Source organism: Vicia villosa, linkage group LG6, assembly GCF_029867415.1.
Source record: "Vicia villosa cultivar HV-30 ecotype Madison, WI linkage group LG6, Vvil1.0, whole genome shotgun sequence".
Taxonomy (NCBI): Eukaryota; Viridiplantae; Streptophyta; class Magnoliopsida; order Fabales; family Fabaceae; genus Vicia; species Vicia villosa.
The window spans coordinates 144,647,550-144,662,508 of NC_081185.1; the positions used below are offsets into that span (position 1 = coordinate 144,647,550).

The 14,959-nt window shown below is 33.2% G+C and overlaps 2 protein-coding genes across 2 annotated transcripts; both read right to left on the reverse strand.

Moving 5' to 3' along the window:
• Positions 1 to 1,052: 1,052 nt before the first annotated feature.
• LOC131612639 (uncharacterized) lies at positions 1,053 to 3,726 on the reverse strand. Its single transcript, XM_058884398.1, has 4 exons — positions 3,586 to 3,726; positions 2,218 to 3,447; positions 1,882 to 2,028; positions 1,053 to 1,747 (listed from the first exon to the last, which is right to left on the reverse strand). The coding sequence occupies exons 2-4, from the start codon at positions 3,433 to 3,435 to the stop codon at positions 1,442 to 1,444; spliced, it is 1,671 nt and encodes a 556-aa protein (XP_058740381.1). The 5' UTR covers positions 3,436 to 3,447; positions 3,586 to 3,726; the 3' UTR covers positions 1,053 to 1,441.
• Positions 3,727 to 12,526: 8,800 nt separating this feature from the next.
• On the reverse strand, positions 12,527 to 14,644 carry LOC131612640 (F-box/FBD/LRR-repeat protein At1g78750-like). The gene is made up of 3 exons (XM_058884399.1): positions 13,213 to 14,644; positions 12,957 to 13,103; positions 12,527 to 12,850 (listed from the first exon to the last, which is right to left on the reverse strand). The coding sequence occupies exons 1-3, from the start codon at positions 14,425 to 14,427 to the stop codon at positions 12,545 to 12,547; spliced, it is 1,668 nt and encodes a 555-aa protein (XP_058740382.1). The 5' UTR covers positions 14,428 to 14,644; the 3' UTR covers positions 12,527 to 12,544.
• Between the last annotated feature and the right edge of the window lie 315 nt (positions 14,645 to 14,959).

Genomic DNA, 14,959 nt, shown 5'->3' on the forward strand with positions numbered 1-14,959 from the left:
AGCTAAGCTCAGAGAAGGTGAAGGTCTTCATCCGTTGTGTCGGCCTGAACCGGGATGGAACTAAAGCCACCTAACCCCAAGCACTGTCTTGGGCTGCATAGCCACTGCCCAAGAGAGCAATTGAATCCCGTCGCCTTGCTCTTCAACCAATTCCATGACAGAATTTTTGCTTCTTCGACTAGGTGCTCAACTGGTATGTCTTTTCCTCTAAAAGTTTTCTCGTTACGCCCTTTCCAAATTAACCAAATACACGCATACCATATAACATTGAATTTTTCAGTCTTGATTCTGCCTGTTCCGCACAGTCCGCTGAATTGCTGAAAGTTTAGAATAATTGAATTATGTAGCGCAGTAGAGATGTTTAACCATCGATTGATCGCCGACCAAACCTGCAGATTTAAATCATACTAAAAAAAATATGAGAAACATTTTCTACAGTCCCGCAACCGAAAGAACATTCCGTTTGAGAGTCGTTCAACACCCCTCTCTTATGAAGGTTATCCTTAGATGGAATTCTATTTTGGAATAATCGCCACACCAGAATTGTTACTTTTAGAGGAACAAATTTATTCCAAATTTCTGCTAGTTTCAGCCTTTCAACATCAATCGAATTCTCCGTTATTACACTATACGCCTCTTTAACACTATATACCCCTGAATCCCACACCCAAGCATCCTCTTTCTCACAATTAGTGTCAATCCTTTGCAATTTTTCCTTCAGTTTATCCGCTAACACAACCTCTTCTCGGGACAAATTCCTATTCCAATTGAAGTTCCATTGACCTGAACCTATTGCCAAGTCCTTTACTCTTATGTTTTTATCTTGACAAATCGCGAACAGACTCGGGTACCTATCTTTAAGAGGAACATTCTCACTCCATGGATCTGTCCACACGTATGTGTCCTCCCCATTTCCTATCACTCTCTTAAGCTTTCCTCCCCATTTCCTATCACTCTCTTAAGCTTTCTTGACATCCAGTTCCGGTCAAATGTTGGAATAAATCATTCACTTCAACGTTTTAAATTTGAGATTATTATTATTTGTGCTGATGTGTAATGTGTGTCTCTCTAATCGATGTTAGAAGAAATATTTGTAAGCATGAATTAACAAATAACACATTGGCCTATTAAATTCATTATTTTTCTTTTATAATCAACAATTGTATTAAAAGAGGGAGTACTAGGGTACTCCAACCCCAATACATAAGACAGATAGCCAAAGAACAAGACGGTAATAACAGTTACAAGAAATTTATGCAATCTATGGGATTATGGCACCATTCATCGAAATTAACAACCACTTCCAAGAAAATACATTAACATTGAACAAATTTCCTCAACATCCCCACAGCCTCTATTGAAAATCATGTCATTATAATTATAAAGTAAATAACAACAAAATTTATGTTGTTTCAAGAGTGCACTCACTAAAAGAACAAGTCTACAAAATGATAAGCTCACATTGTGCTTTTACTTCATCTTTAAGACTCTCATAAATGAAATTACGATTAAACTCACAAAAACTATCTGAGCCCTTAGTCCATGTTTCAGCACCTACATAAAGTTTGTCCATAGAGCTGAAAGTAATTTTCTTAAGCGAACTCACATTTCTCAATAGGCTCCTAGCAAACTCAATTGCATGTGGTGTGGATACATAACCATGTAGCTCAACATACTTCAATTCATTGTGAACAAAATTTGCACATTTTCTTTCATTCAGAGATCCAAACCAATAAGTGCGTTGAATCTGCAATTTGAAAACTAACAGTTATAATATTACACATGATTTTTTTTTGTTGATATAGATGATTTATAAAAAGGTTAATTAACTTCATTTTCAAAGAAATAAGATGAGCCTAAAAATAGGTTTGAATAACGCACCGTTAGAGAAAACTTTTTGAGATGTTGAGAAGCCATTAATACATCTAAAAGTGAATAGAATTCAATAAATGGATAATCTGCCACATCCACAAATAACTCCAATTGTCTAAGATTTTGAAATTTACCCAAGACCTTTAATTTTGATATCTGCATACACCAGTAATAGGTCAAAAAAATTAAAATCAATTGGTTACTCAATAAATTAAAAGAAACCTATCTATGACATTATCAGTGTCAGTGTCGTGTCTCGATGTAAAAATCTATACACTCGATAGCGTAAATTATATTATAGATTTACAAAAATTAATCTAGATAGATGAGGTTTGAATGACTCACCTGTGAATGCCTTGTGATTATAGCTAGATTCTCAATCTGAAGTAATTCTGGAATTGGACCCAAGGAATCTGGATTTTTCTCTCTTACAACTGCATTCCAAAAAACATTCGATAACTTTGGTGCCTTAATAGAGAATTCACCCGCGAGACCACTATATTCAAAGGATGACAGATTCTCTGCGTCAATTGATATCTTAGAGTGGCTCCCAGAGCTACAGTCAATTATTTTCAGATGAAGCAACTTTGTACTCGTAATTTCCATGTCATCTGGCATTGGGCAGTTTTTAAGGGTGACGTCCTCAAGTTTGAGACATTTTTCAAACAGATATTGCATGAACGAAAGATCGAGTAGTTCATGAAATCCATCCAACACAACTGTTGTTAAATTTTTCAAGCTAGACATATCAACGATTCCGATCATCGTCTTAGTTCTGTAGATAAATTGGGATAACCTACCAGCGTTGAGGTTTATTGAGTGTCTACCATGACAAGAATATTCAAAGGATGAGAGATTTGGTGCATTGATATAAATCGTCTTCAAATGTTGAGAGCGGCAAACAATTTTCAAACGAGACAATGTTCGACTATTTATTCTCGCTAAAGAATAGAATTCACAGTTATCTAGGGTGAAGTCTTCAAGATGCATGCAGTTGGAAAACAGGTCATCAAGCAGATCCGGCCTCGAAACAATTAATTTCAACACAAGAGTTTGCAAATTCTTCAATCCCGAGAATTCCTTAGGTACTACTAGTAAGCATTTCTCTAGATGTAGATAGGTTAGAGAATCGGCGGCGTTCGATAAGAGAGTAAAGGAAAGTATATAAGGCTGTATCTTGAAATTAGTTTCATGGGAGAGTAATAGTTCAATATGTTTGACACCCTTAGCAATCCCTTGAGAAATCAATCTATCAATGACATCGCGCTGTTTATTACCCAATGGAAAATTTACTCGAATTGAACTGATCGTTGCATGTTGATAATTTAACATGAATTGATCCAATTTTGAGGTAAATTGAGAATGGAGGCTTCGAAAGAGTCGAATGTTTATTGGCAGTGTAGTATTGTGAAGTGTGTTATAGAGATCAAAACTGAGGTGTGTTGATGATGATTTCAATTCGCTAAGCCAGTGTTTGGACAATATGGAAGTTTTAACATGATCCTTCAAAGGTAATTTGTTAAAGATAAACCATAAAATAGAATCAGGCAAGTCACTATCCATTGTTGCTGCAATCTATAATGGACACACAAGCAGAATAACGGATCAAACAGAAGTATAATTTAAGATTTGAAGTAGAAGCTAAAAGAAATTAGGGTTGCAGGAACGAATATAAATGCCCAAATCAATATCATGATGTTTACAAGGATTTACCTGAAGGAGACGGGAGCAACAGATTTTGGAGAAAAACTTCGATCAGAGATTGAATTGAGAAGCTTTTTGTGAAAGGATTTAGAGTTTAGGGTTTCATTTTAGGGCAAAATGTGTAGTATCGTATCAGGTTCACTAATATAACTAGGGTTTCATATGGTTATCAAAAAAAGCGCAGGAGAGATTTTATGCTTAAATAGTCTTGTTAACAAAGGTTAAGAAGCAATAGAAATTAAATATAGATTTTTTCAAATATATATATATATATATATATATATATATATATATATATATATATATATATATATATATATATATATATATATATATCACCACTGGTTTAATCCGGTTCTGGAGTCAGTTTTGACATCAAGTGGTTTCAGCGGGGGATTGAATCGTGGTTCTCCCTACCAAATTCAGCGCCAATCACCACTAAACCAACTAACGATTGGTGTTTTGATTTAATTATTATATATAAAGATAATTTATTTTTTTTAAAAAAAATCCTATTTAATCTCTTAGAAAATTTAATTGGGTCATGTTATTCTTATATGTTCAATCCTAAATTATAGTACCATCACATAAAACTAGGGAGAGAAAAATTCTACATTACCATTTAATGTGTTGCCGTGCACGGATCAAAACGAATAATTTTAAAAACTGTAGTTAGCGACAATGGCTCGAGTCATATCACAAGAATTTTTGTATGGATTAATCAACCGATTGGAACAATGGAGGATTTGATTTTCAATTATACTGAACAAAAGCAATAACACGGGTTTAATAACTATTATGATTAACAGATTAATCTACTGCGTTTTGTCTCTCACTTATCATCGATCCAAATAATCCGCAATCCCTAAGCGGACTCTATTTCCTTTTCGATTACAATATAAATCAAACAAGTGCAATACATGATAGATATTTCTAAATTTCAAATTAAGCAAACGAACGAAATATAACAATCATGAATTAAGCAAACATGATAAAACAAACGCGGATTAAGCAAACGCAATTAAAGTATAGGAACATACGATTATCGAAATAAATCAATCAACTCTAAGATAAGTCGAATTAAGAAAACCCGATATCAAAGAGAAGAATTGAAAGGAAAATAGATTAATTGAAAAATATAAGAACCTCAAAGTATGATAGAGGTGCGATTAGAGTAGATCAACCGTAAGAGGATTAGTTCTCCATTATAATTGTTCAAAGCAAATTATTTTCTGGTGAATAGTGTCTAAAGCTACAGTCTCGGCGACTGATTTACCTTTTCACAAAATAAGGATTGCACTTCTAATTCAAATCGGGTCGGAAAACATAAACCCGACCAAAAATGACTTAAAACTAATTATTTCATAAATACTGAAACTTCAACGAATTATGTGAGACTCTTGTACTCCGAATCAATTTTTTCGTCCACATAAAAATTGTAGCTATTTCTCTTAGCTTTCCAACACATATTAGAACACGCAAAACGATATTCTATATCTCCAGTTATGATTTTTACAGTAAAAATTGCTTAATTTGTAAATAAAATACAAAAATTAAATAAATGCAAAAATAAACTAAAATATGAAAATACAATAAAATAGTAAAAATAATAAAACAAACTAAAGAAATGCATAAGTACAATAGTAAAAGAATGTGCATTAAAATTCGGAGTGGCAAAACGGGCCATGATCCGCCAGGCCGGCCCGCGCACCCGCCAACAAATGGCGAGTTGGGTTCACATTTTAGGCCCGTCGTCCACCATAGCTCGTCCCGCCAAAACCAGCCGCCCGCCATAGCCCGCCCCGCCAAAGTCCACCGCCCGCCAAAACCCGCCGCTCCGTCAAAATCCGCTATTTTTTAAGTTAATTCTAATTCTTGATGGTTTTATTTTATACATTTATTTTTGAATATATGCAATATTTTTAAGTAAAAATTGTTAAAAAATACTTTAAAAAAAATTATTTTAAAAACTATGTGAAAAATCTAATTAAAATGCAAAAGAATCTATTAAAAAATGAAAAAATAATAGATAAAAAAATAGACGGGCAAGTCCGCCGCCCGCCACCTTGGCAGGGCAGGCTAGGTTTTTATGTCCATTTTAATTTGCGGACTTGCCCGTCCCGCTCTTTTTTTTGGCGGACATATGACGGGGCGGGACAGACCGCCTGCTTTGCCCCTAATTAAATTGTAATGCTCACCATCACATACACATACATTATAGATGCATCAAATTCAAAATAATATAGTACAATTAAATTCCAAAATATTGAGTCAACAAATAAAACTTCAAAATCTAAAACATCTAGTATTACAAAAATAAAATCCAAAAGAATAAATAAAGTGCCATAAAATTGCAAATAACATTATTGTTATTGGACTCTCTAATTTTTATGAGAACTAAAATGAGTCTTCATACTTATTTTATTATTATATGTGATAACTAATAACTTCTACATTACTCATTATTATTAACTTCCACGTGACATATTTGTTTAAAATTAATATTAAATAACTTTTTTTATAGATGTGTTGTTTACTAGTGTTTTTACTAAATCAAGTCATAAGTTTTATTTTATTTATAGGATTAAACTCAAAAAAATTTATGGGCAGTTTTGTTCAAAATAGTTTGAAGAAAATATGTTTGAGGTTGAATATTGATGTTTGAATGTAGAGTATTTGAATAAAAATTTCAATAAGAACAATACAGGATTGTTCGACGAGTCAAAATAAATAAAGAATATATATAAAAATATAATTTGAATGTTTGAATTAAAGAATTATAAATAAGGACGCAAATTTATATATGTTTCCTCACAAACTCGTTTGTCTATGTGACTTGGATACTTTGAGTTTTACAGGGATTAACGAAAAAATTTATGAAGCTTGAGTATTCAAATGAAATCAATTTATATACTAAACACCAATAACCATCGATAAGTGTTATCACCCTAGAAAGACAGATATCCTATTACGTGGACCTATGTTCACTACTTTGCTTCTATGTATCCTTAGTCTTTGAATTGCCTCTAACTGCTACCCAAGTCGACAACTGCTCTTATATATTCTAATTGCTTCCGTCGAAACGTCTTCAATTATTCTAACTGCCCCCATCGAATACACCAAGTCATTACAAACCTTTTCGAGGTTCCGAAAATGTTTTGAAGAGAGAGTTATACTAATCTTGCAGATCTGTTCTTGAGACTCCTCTAAACCAAAATCAGTCGAGATATTAGGCCATTGAATCCATGGACTCCAAAATACGTTAAGTCTCACCACGCTTAGTAGGTGAGTCAAACTCACCACCTTAGTCGAGATGATTAGTATGTTGAAACTCTAATCTGGTCATATTGTACTTAGAATTTTCACCCCTTTCTTACACTTTTTTATGTCGAAAATCGAAGTTCAAATTCTCAAGCTAACACATTCCCCCCAAAAATGTCATTTTCGATCATGTTAACAAAATGGAAGAAAGTGGTGATTTTAGTAAATTCTCGATACTGTCCAAATTAGTCTACATACGCAATTGTCATCAAGACTACTTTCTACCAAACCGTCACTCCAAGGATGTGTGTGCAAACATTACTTTGGTTCTATCGTCCAACTTTTTTCTAGTAGTACCTGGAACATGTTTGTAACAAACATAACCAAATACTTTGAAATGACTCACACTTTGCTTATCTCTAGTCCATTTCTCAAAAGGATCAGTTTCCTTCAGCTTCTTGATTGAACATCTGTTGAGCACATATGTTGTAGTGGCAACAATTTAACCCCACAAGGTGTGAGGGAGCTTATTCTCTTTCAGCAAGCTCCTTGTCATTTCAAGCAAAGTCCTATTTATTCTTTCATCAAGACCATTGCGTTGAGTAGTGTGAGGAGTAGTAACGTCATGCTCAATTTAATTTTCCTTACAATACTTCTTATCACCTCCACCAACAGTTCTGAGAACTTTCAGCTTCTAACCCCTATATTTTTCAGCATTCACCTTGAAATTTTGAAACTCAACAAATGCTTAAACTTGATGAGTGCTACCCGTGTCATTTTTGTAAACTTATCCACAAAAGGCACAAAATACTTGTTTCCTCCAAATGAAGGTACTTCAAATGCCCCACATACGTCATAATGCACTACTCCCAAAGCATGCTTTGCTCTTGGAGCCATTTATGATGAAAATGAAAATCTAGGTTTCTTGCATTTCATGCATATCTCACATAACTTTTCAAGCTTCGTACAGTCTTAGAAATGCCATGTATCAACTTCTTAGAACTCACATGGCCTAAGCTTCTGAAGTTCAAATGACCTAATCTCTTATGCCACAAATCACTGTCACCTTTAGCACCTTTTGCACTAAGGCATGTAGTTTCATCTATCTCCATATTCACCTTGAATGTTATGTTGCTTCCCTGCTCAGATTGCATAATCAACTTCTGATCAAGTCATACAAGTTAAAGAGATTATTCTTCATAGTTAATGAGAAACATTTTCTCAATTATATGACCTACACTCATCAGATTGCTATTCATAAAAGAACATACAAAACATCCTTGATCAGAATAGTTTTTCATTCTTCACTCTAGCTCATTTTCCATTCATTTAGCATTAAGGTACTTATCATCAGTAGGTCTGATCTTTGTCCTCTTTCTAGAGTAAAAAATTAATAAACCATTATTTATTTCCAATTAGGTGATTTGAGCAGTCAGTGTCCATATACCACCAATCTACCAAATATCCACCATCAGATCCAGAAGAAATCCATAGCACTGCTCCATCATCAGAATCTCCCCTAGCTTTGTTCGCTTCTTCTAACTTCCTTTCCTTGTTTCACCAACAGTCCTTAGCAAAATGACCAAACCTATTACAGTTGTAATACTAAACCTTTCTCTTGTCACACTTCTCCTTTCCCTTTTGATGTTTCTTCTCACCAAATTTAGAGCCTTCTGACTTATGAGAACCACCATGTCTCTTCTTGGCTTCTGACAAAGACTCTTTCTGATTTTTCTTACTAGAAGACGCCTTCAGAGTCCGTTTTACTTCTCTTTTAGAGTTTCTCTCGGTCAGACGCAACTACTGTGCCTCTAGACTATTGTACAACTCTTCAATTCTCATGATGCTCAGGCTCTTAGAATGTTCAATTTCTACAACAAAGTGATCAAACTAAGGTGTAAGAGATCTGAGTACCTTCTTAACAATAACTTGTTTAGAAAGCATTTCTCCACAAGCCTTCGGCTAATTAGTGACCACAATCACTCTGGAGATGTAATTTGGTACCCTCTCATAGTTCTCCATGTTGAGATTCTCATACTACTTACGTAGACTCTAGAGATTCACCTTCCTCATTAATGCATCACCACCGTAGCACCGTACCAATGTGTCCCACTCAACCTTCACCGTCGTTGAATCAACGATCTTCTCAAACACATTCGAATCTACACACATATGGATATATAACAACGCCTTCTGATCCTTCTTCCTTAGTTCTCTTTGCGCGTTTCTTTCCATTTTTACTGCATCCGCTGCAATCGGCGTGTAAATTTCATTGATGAGATTAAAAACATCTTGATCGCCAAACAACACACAGATCTGAATCATCCACCGATTCTTGTTCTTTTCCATCAAATGCTGGAAGCTTTATGTTCAAGCTACCGTTTCTTCCGTTCATTTTCGTTCTTATGCAAATTCACTCAGATATCACCAACACCCGTATTTCCCAATCCTGTAGAATCAAGAAATGTGATTCAGTTCCGATTTCATTCGTAAATTCAACATGAATTTAAGAAATAAAATCAATCACACATTTCACGTATACTCATGTTTCCCTTTCCTGAATAAAAAACGGAGCTCTAGATACCAATTGTTGGTTCACAAAGTTGAAGATGAAAGTGGAGAGAAAATTGAGTAACTAACTTTTAAACAGAAAATTCAGTTACAATTGTGTTACTAATCGGTCACCATTTCTAGTAAGTCTTCGCACCTTTTTCCGACAAGAATTCATGGTTTTGGTAACACTAAAAGGCATTTGCATGTGTTTTAAAGTAAGTTTTAGTATTTTAAATTGTTGCATATTAATGTTTTATTAGTAGTACAAAAGTGTCTTTTTATGCGCCGGTTGAGTGTTTTGTGGCCAGGTTGACGCATGGGAAAAATAGGAACTTGTGGCGCGCACGAGTGGATGAAAAAAAGCCGGAAAAGCTGGATTCAGAGGTCAACACGGGCCCCCGTATGGAGCAACACGGTCCGTGTTGAAATGTGACTGGAAAGGCAATTCTGGATTCAAAACAGAGGTTCTACACGGGCACCCGTGTGCAGGCACACGGACCGTGTGAAAAGGTACCTGGAAAGATGATTTTTGGCAAAGGAGCAAAAGAACAACACGGGCGCCCGTGTGCAGCAACACGGCCCGTGTTGATGAGCGCGTGCTGATTTTATTTTTATGTGTTCCTCACTCAAAGGGGATCATTAAGGGTATTTTTGGCATTTTGGTTTCAACCTGAATGGAAGATAGATTATAAAAACAACTTTAGGGAAAGAAAGAAGACACTTTTGGAGATCGTACAATAGAATTCCAGAGAAGAGAAAAGATAGCTTCATCAAGGTTTTGGGAGACGAAGAGATTCAACGGTGGACGCCATTGAAGATCAGAGTTATCCTAATCTTTGTAATGTCTAAACTTTTTAATTTTGGTTTCTTGAATATTATGAGAGGCTAAACCCCCCAATGCCAGGGGGTGTCCCTGATTTTGAATTGTAACGACTCTGAACATCGTATTTCGTTAATCAAGTATTCATATTTTGCAATTTGATTGTTTAATGTTTTTATGCTCTCTTTGTCAGCAAAACAAGATTGATCTATGGTTAACAATCTGTAGGACTACGGTTGTTAAGGTTTTTAAACAATTAAATCTTGTAGTATCACCTAGGACTAGGCATACCGTAAGGTTATTTGAACGTTCTTGATTACTTACATCTTTGGTTTACAAACCTATGTTTCTAAGGACTTAGGCATTAGGATTGCAAACCAAAAAGTTTTCACTAAGGACTTAGGAAAACACCCTTAAGGACAAATAGTTGCATCATATGAACTTGTTAAAGAGATCTTTTTACAGAGTCATTATAAGGCTGATCATACACCTACCTTGGCATTACTCCAAATTTATACACAAAAGCTAAACTTTAATTTCAGCTTCTATTTAGTATTTTTAATCTATTTCATTCCGTCTTTTAAAACAACACTCCCATGATCTTTTGTTTAATTGACTCCGCTTAATAACTTGTATTTCCTACGCAATCCTCGTGATCGATACTTGGGGTAAAACCCATTATAACTACACCGGTGAAAATAGTACACTTGCTATTTTATCATAGTTTCGGACTAAATAAATGACAAGAGACATGACAAAACCATATATTCTTATCCCCATTAAATCATGTGACAACTTTTTGTCTTATGTACAAATTATTAAAAAAAAATCAAAAAAATCTTTTTTTTTCACTCTCTTTCTCATTATTTAATATTTTAATTCATAAATATAATATTAATATTTTATAAATCAATAAAAAATATTATAATAAAATTATATTATTTTTATTCAATTCATCGACATATCAAACAAAGTAGATAAAAAATGTTATTTGTCATTTTTCTTTTCTTCTTATTATTTAATATTTTAATTTATAAATATCAATATTTTAATTTATAAATATCAATATTTTGATAAATAATAAAAATTATATTATTTTATCTGCGCTGCATAAATATATTAAAGAAAGTAGAGTAAAAAAATTTATCTCTATTTTTTTCCTCCATTTTATTATTTAATAAGAGGTTAAAGGTAGTGCACTGTCAGTATAAAAAGTTTTACACGGTCAATGCATCACAACCCTTAAAAATAAATAATTTATATTTAATTTTAAAAAAAAGTCAAATTTTTACAAAATTTAACGGTTTGAATTTCACTGACAGTGTAAAACTGCTTTACACTGTCGGTGTATTTCCATTAAATCCATTTAATAATTGAATTTATAAATATGAATATTTTATATATCTATAAATAATAATAAATAATATTATAGTAAAAACCATATTTTTTTATCTGATGCATAAACGTATCAAGAAAAATTGAAAAAAAAAATTGTCCAGGCATTAAACTTTAAACTTTAAAAATATTTGATTTTTATCATAGATACTTTTACAATCATGCTCATAAATAATTGTGATGAATTGACTTCATAAAAATTTTCTACTAACAATACATAACAATTAAATTAAATAAAAATAGCCAAAAGGATTTTAATATAGCAATTTATATCATATCATATATAATATTATATACAGCATCTAGTCACAAATTACAAGAAAAAACTCAGATATAAACAAAAGTTAATCTTTTTAATACTAATTAATATTTGTATTAACTATTAACATTAAATTAAATGTATTTGAATTGATTCATCAAATATAAATAAAAATAGTTTAATGAATTTCGTTTGAATTTTATATGAAATTTAAAAAATTAATTACACTTGATTAATTTTTATAATCGAAGTTAAATTAACTATTTTAACTTATAATAGTGACCCAAGAAGAAAGATTTATAATCATGAATTAACTAATAAATCATTCAAAATCTTATTATATTCACTATAATTATAAATAAAATAACACCAAAATTTATGTTATGGCATATCATTTTTAAGGGCAATGGTTGGAATGCTAGAGATGTGGTGTGGGAATATAAAACTTTGTCATGGTCCATGACTCATGGAGGTGGTCTTATATAGGGAAAATTTCTCATTTCAATTATAATTTTTATGAGTTTAACAAAAACTCTTTGCTATACTTAGGTTTTATTTGTTGAGTAATTTTTGTTTGTTGGGTTCGTTTTTAACCCCTGTTTTGTAATAGTGTTTTTGATCTTTGGATCCCCTTCAAATACAACTTGATTAAAAAAATAAAATTCACTAAAAGAACAAGACTACAAAATGATTAGCTCACATTGTCCTTTAATTTCATCTTTAAGGCTCTCATAAATGTAATTACCATCAAACTCACAAAAACTATCTGAGCTCTTAGTCCATGTTTCAGCACCTACATAAAATTTGTCCATAGAGCTGAAAGTAACTTTCTTAAGCGAACTCACATTTCTCAATAGGCTCCTAGCAAACTCAATTGCATGTGGTGTGGATACATGTCCATGTAGCTCAACATACTTCAATTCATTGTGAACAAAATTTGCACATTTTCTTTGACTCAGAGATCCTAACCAATAAGTGTGTTTAATCTGTAATTTGAAAACTAACAGTTATAATATTACACATGAAAGCTTTTTTTTTTATAAATATGATTTATAATAAGGTTAATCAATTTCAAAATGTTGAATAACTCACCGTCACCAAAAGCTTTTGGAGATGTTGAGAAGCCATTAAAACATCTAAAATGAAACAGTTTTTCCTCGAAGGATAATAACCTTCGTCGATAAATAACTCTAATTGTCTAAGATTTTGAAATCTAGCCAAGACCTTTAATTTTAATATCTGCATACACCACACCAGTAATATGTAAAGTAAATTAAAATCTATCGGCGACTCAAATTGTTGAAGTAAATAAAAATCTATTTAAATTGATGGATTTTGAATGACTCACATGTGAATAACTTGTGATTATAGCTAGATTCTCAATCTGATGTAATTCAGGAATTGGACCCAAGGAATCTGGATTTTTCTCTCTTACAACTGCATTCCAAAAAACTTTCGATAACTTTGGTGCCTTAATAGAAAATTCACCCGCGAGACCACTATACTCAAAGGATGACAGATTCTCTGCATCAATAGATATCTTATTGTGGCGGCTCTCAAAGCGGCAATCAATTATTTTCAGATGAAGCAACTTTGTACTAGTAATCTCCATGTCATACGACATTAAGCCGTTTTTAAAGGTGACGTCCTTAAGTTGGAGACATTTTTCAAACAAAAATTGCATGAACCAAAATAGGTGAAGTCCATCCAACACAATTGTTGTTAAATTTGTCAAGCTAGATAGGTCTTCCAATCCTATCGTCCAACCCCGGTAGATAAATCGAGATAACCTATGAGCCACAACATTTAGTTTGTGTCCACCTTTCCAAGAATATTCAAGGGATGCAAGATTTGGTGCAACGATATCAATACTCTTTACATAATTCGAGCAGCTAACAATTTTCAAATGAATCAATGTTGGACTATTTATTGTTGTACTCAAATAGAAATTACAGTTATCAAGGGTGAAGTCTACGAGATGGATGCAGTTGGAAAACAGGCTCTCAAGCAGATGCTGCCACACAACGATTAGTTGCAAGACAAGAGTTCTCAGATTCTTCAATCCAGAGAAATCCGTAGGTGCTACTAGGAGGCAGTTTTCTAGGTGCAAATATGTTAGAGAATCGGCATTCGATAAGAGACTAAAGGAAAATCTATAAAGCTCCAAATTATAATTAGTATCATTAGTTTCATGGGAGAATAATAGTTCAATATGTTTGACACCCTTCGCAATCCCTTGATAAATCAATCTACCAATGACATCACTGTGTTCATCACCCAAGGGAAATTTTACTCGTATTGAACTGACCGTGGCGTGTTGATAGTTTAACACGGATTGATCCAATCTTGACGTAAATTGAGATTGGAGGCTTCGAAAGAGTGGAAGGTCTTTTGGTAGTGTATTAGAGTGAAGTGTGTTATAGAGATTAAAGTTGAGGTGTGTTGATGATACTTTCCATTCGTGAAGCCAGTGTTTGGACAATAGGGAAGTTTTGACTTGATCCTTGAGAGATAACTTGTTAAAGATAAACCATAGAATAGAATCAGGCAAGTCACAGTCCATTGTTGCTGCAATCTGTAAAGAACACACACAAGCAGAATAATTGATCAAACAGAAGTATATTTTAATTTATGCTACAAGCAGATACACATAAAAGCAATTATGGTTAATCAGGTAAAGAAAAATGAATAGATTAAGATTTAAAGTAGAAGCTTGAAAAAAAATTAGGGTTGCAGGAGTTATTGGATTTACCAGAAGAAGACAAGGCACTTAGCGAGTAGGTGAGAAGCTTTGATCAGAGATGGATTTGAGAAGCTTGTTGTGCTCCTTCACTAGGATTTCATGTTTCTTTATAAAATTAGGGTTTTGGTGAAAAAGGTTTATTTGATTGGACAGAATATGTAGGGTTTAGTATATGTCTATATGATATCACGTTTCCTCTAAATATTAGTATTTCTAGAATCAGAATTCTATATTCCAATCCGGTGAGGGTATTTTCTTAAAATGTACATATGGACCAAATTAGAGATTTTTATCTAACACCCAACATAAATACACCTTACAATTTTTTTTAGGGTTAAATATACGATGCCCC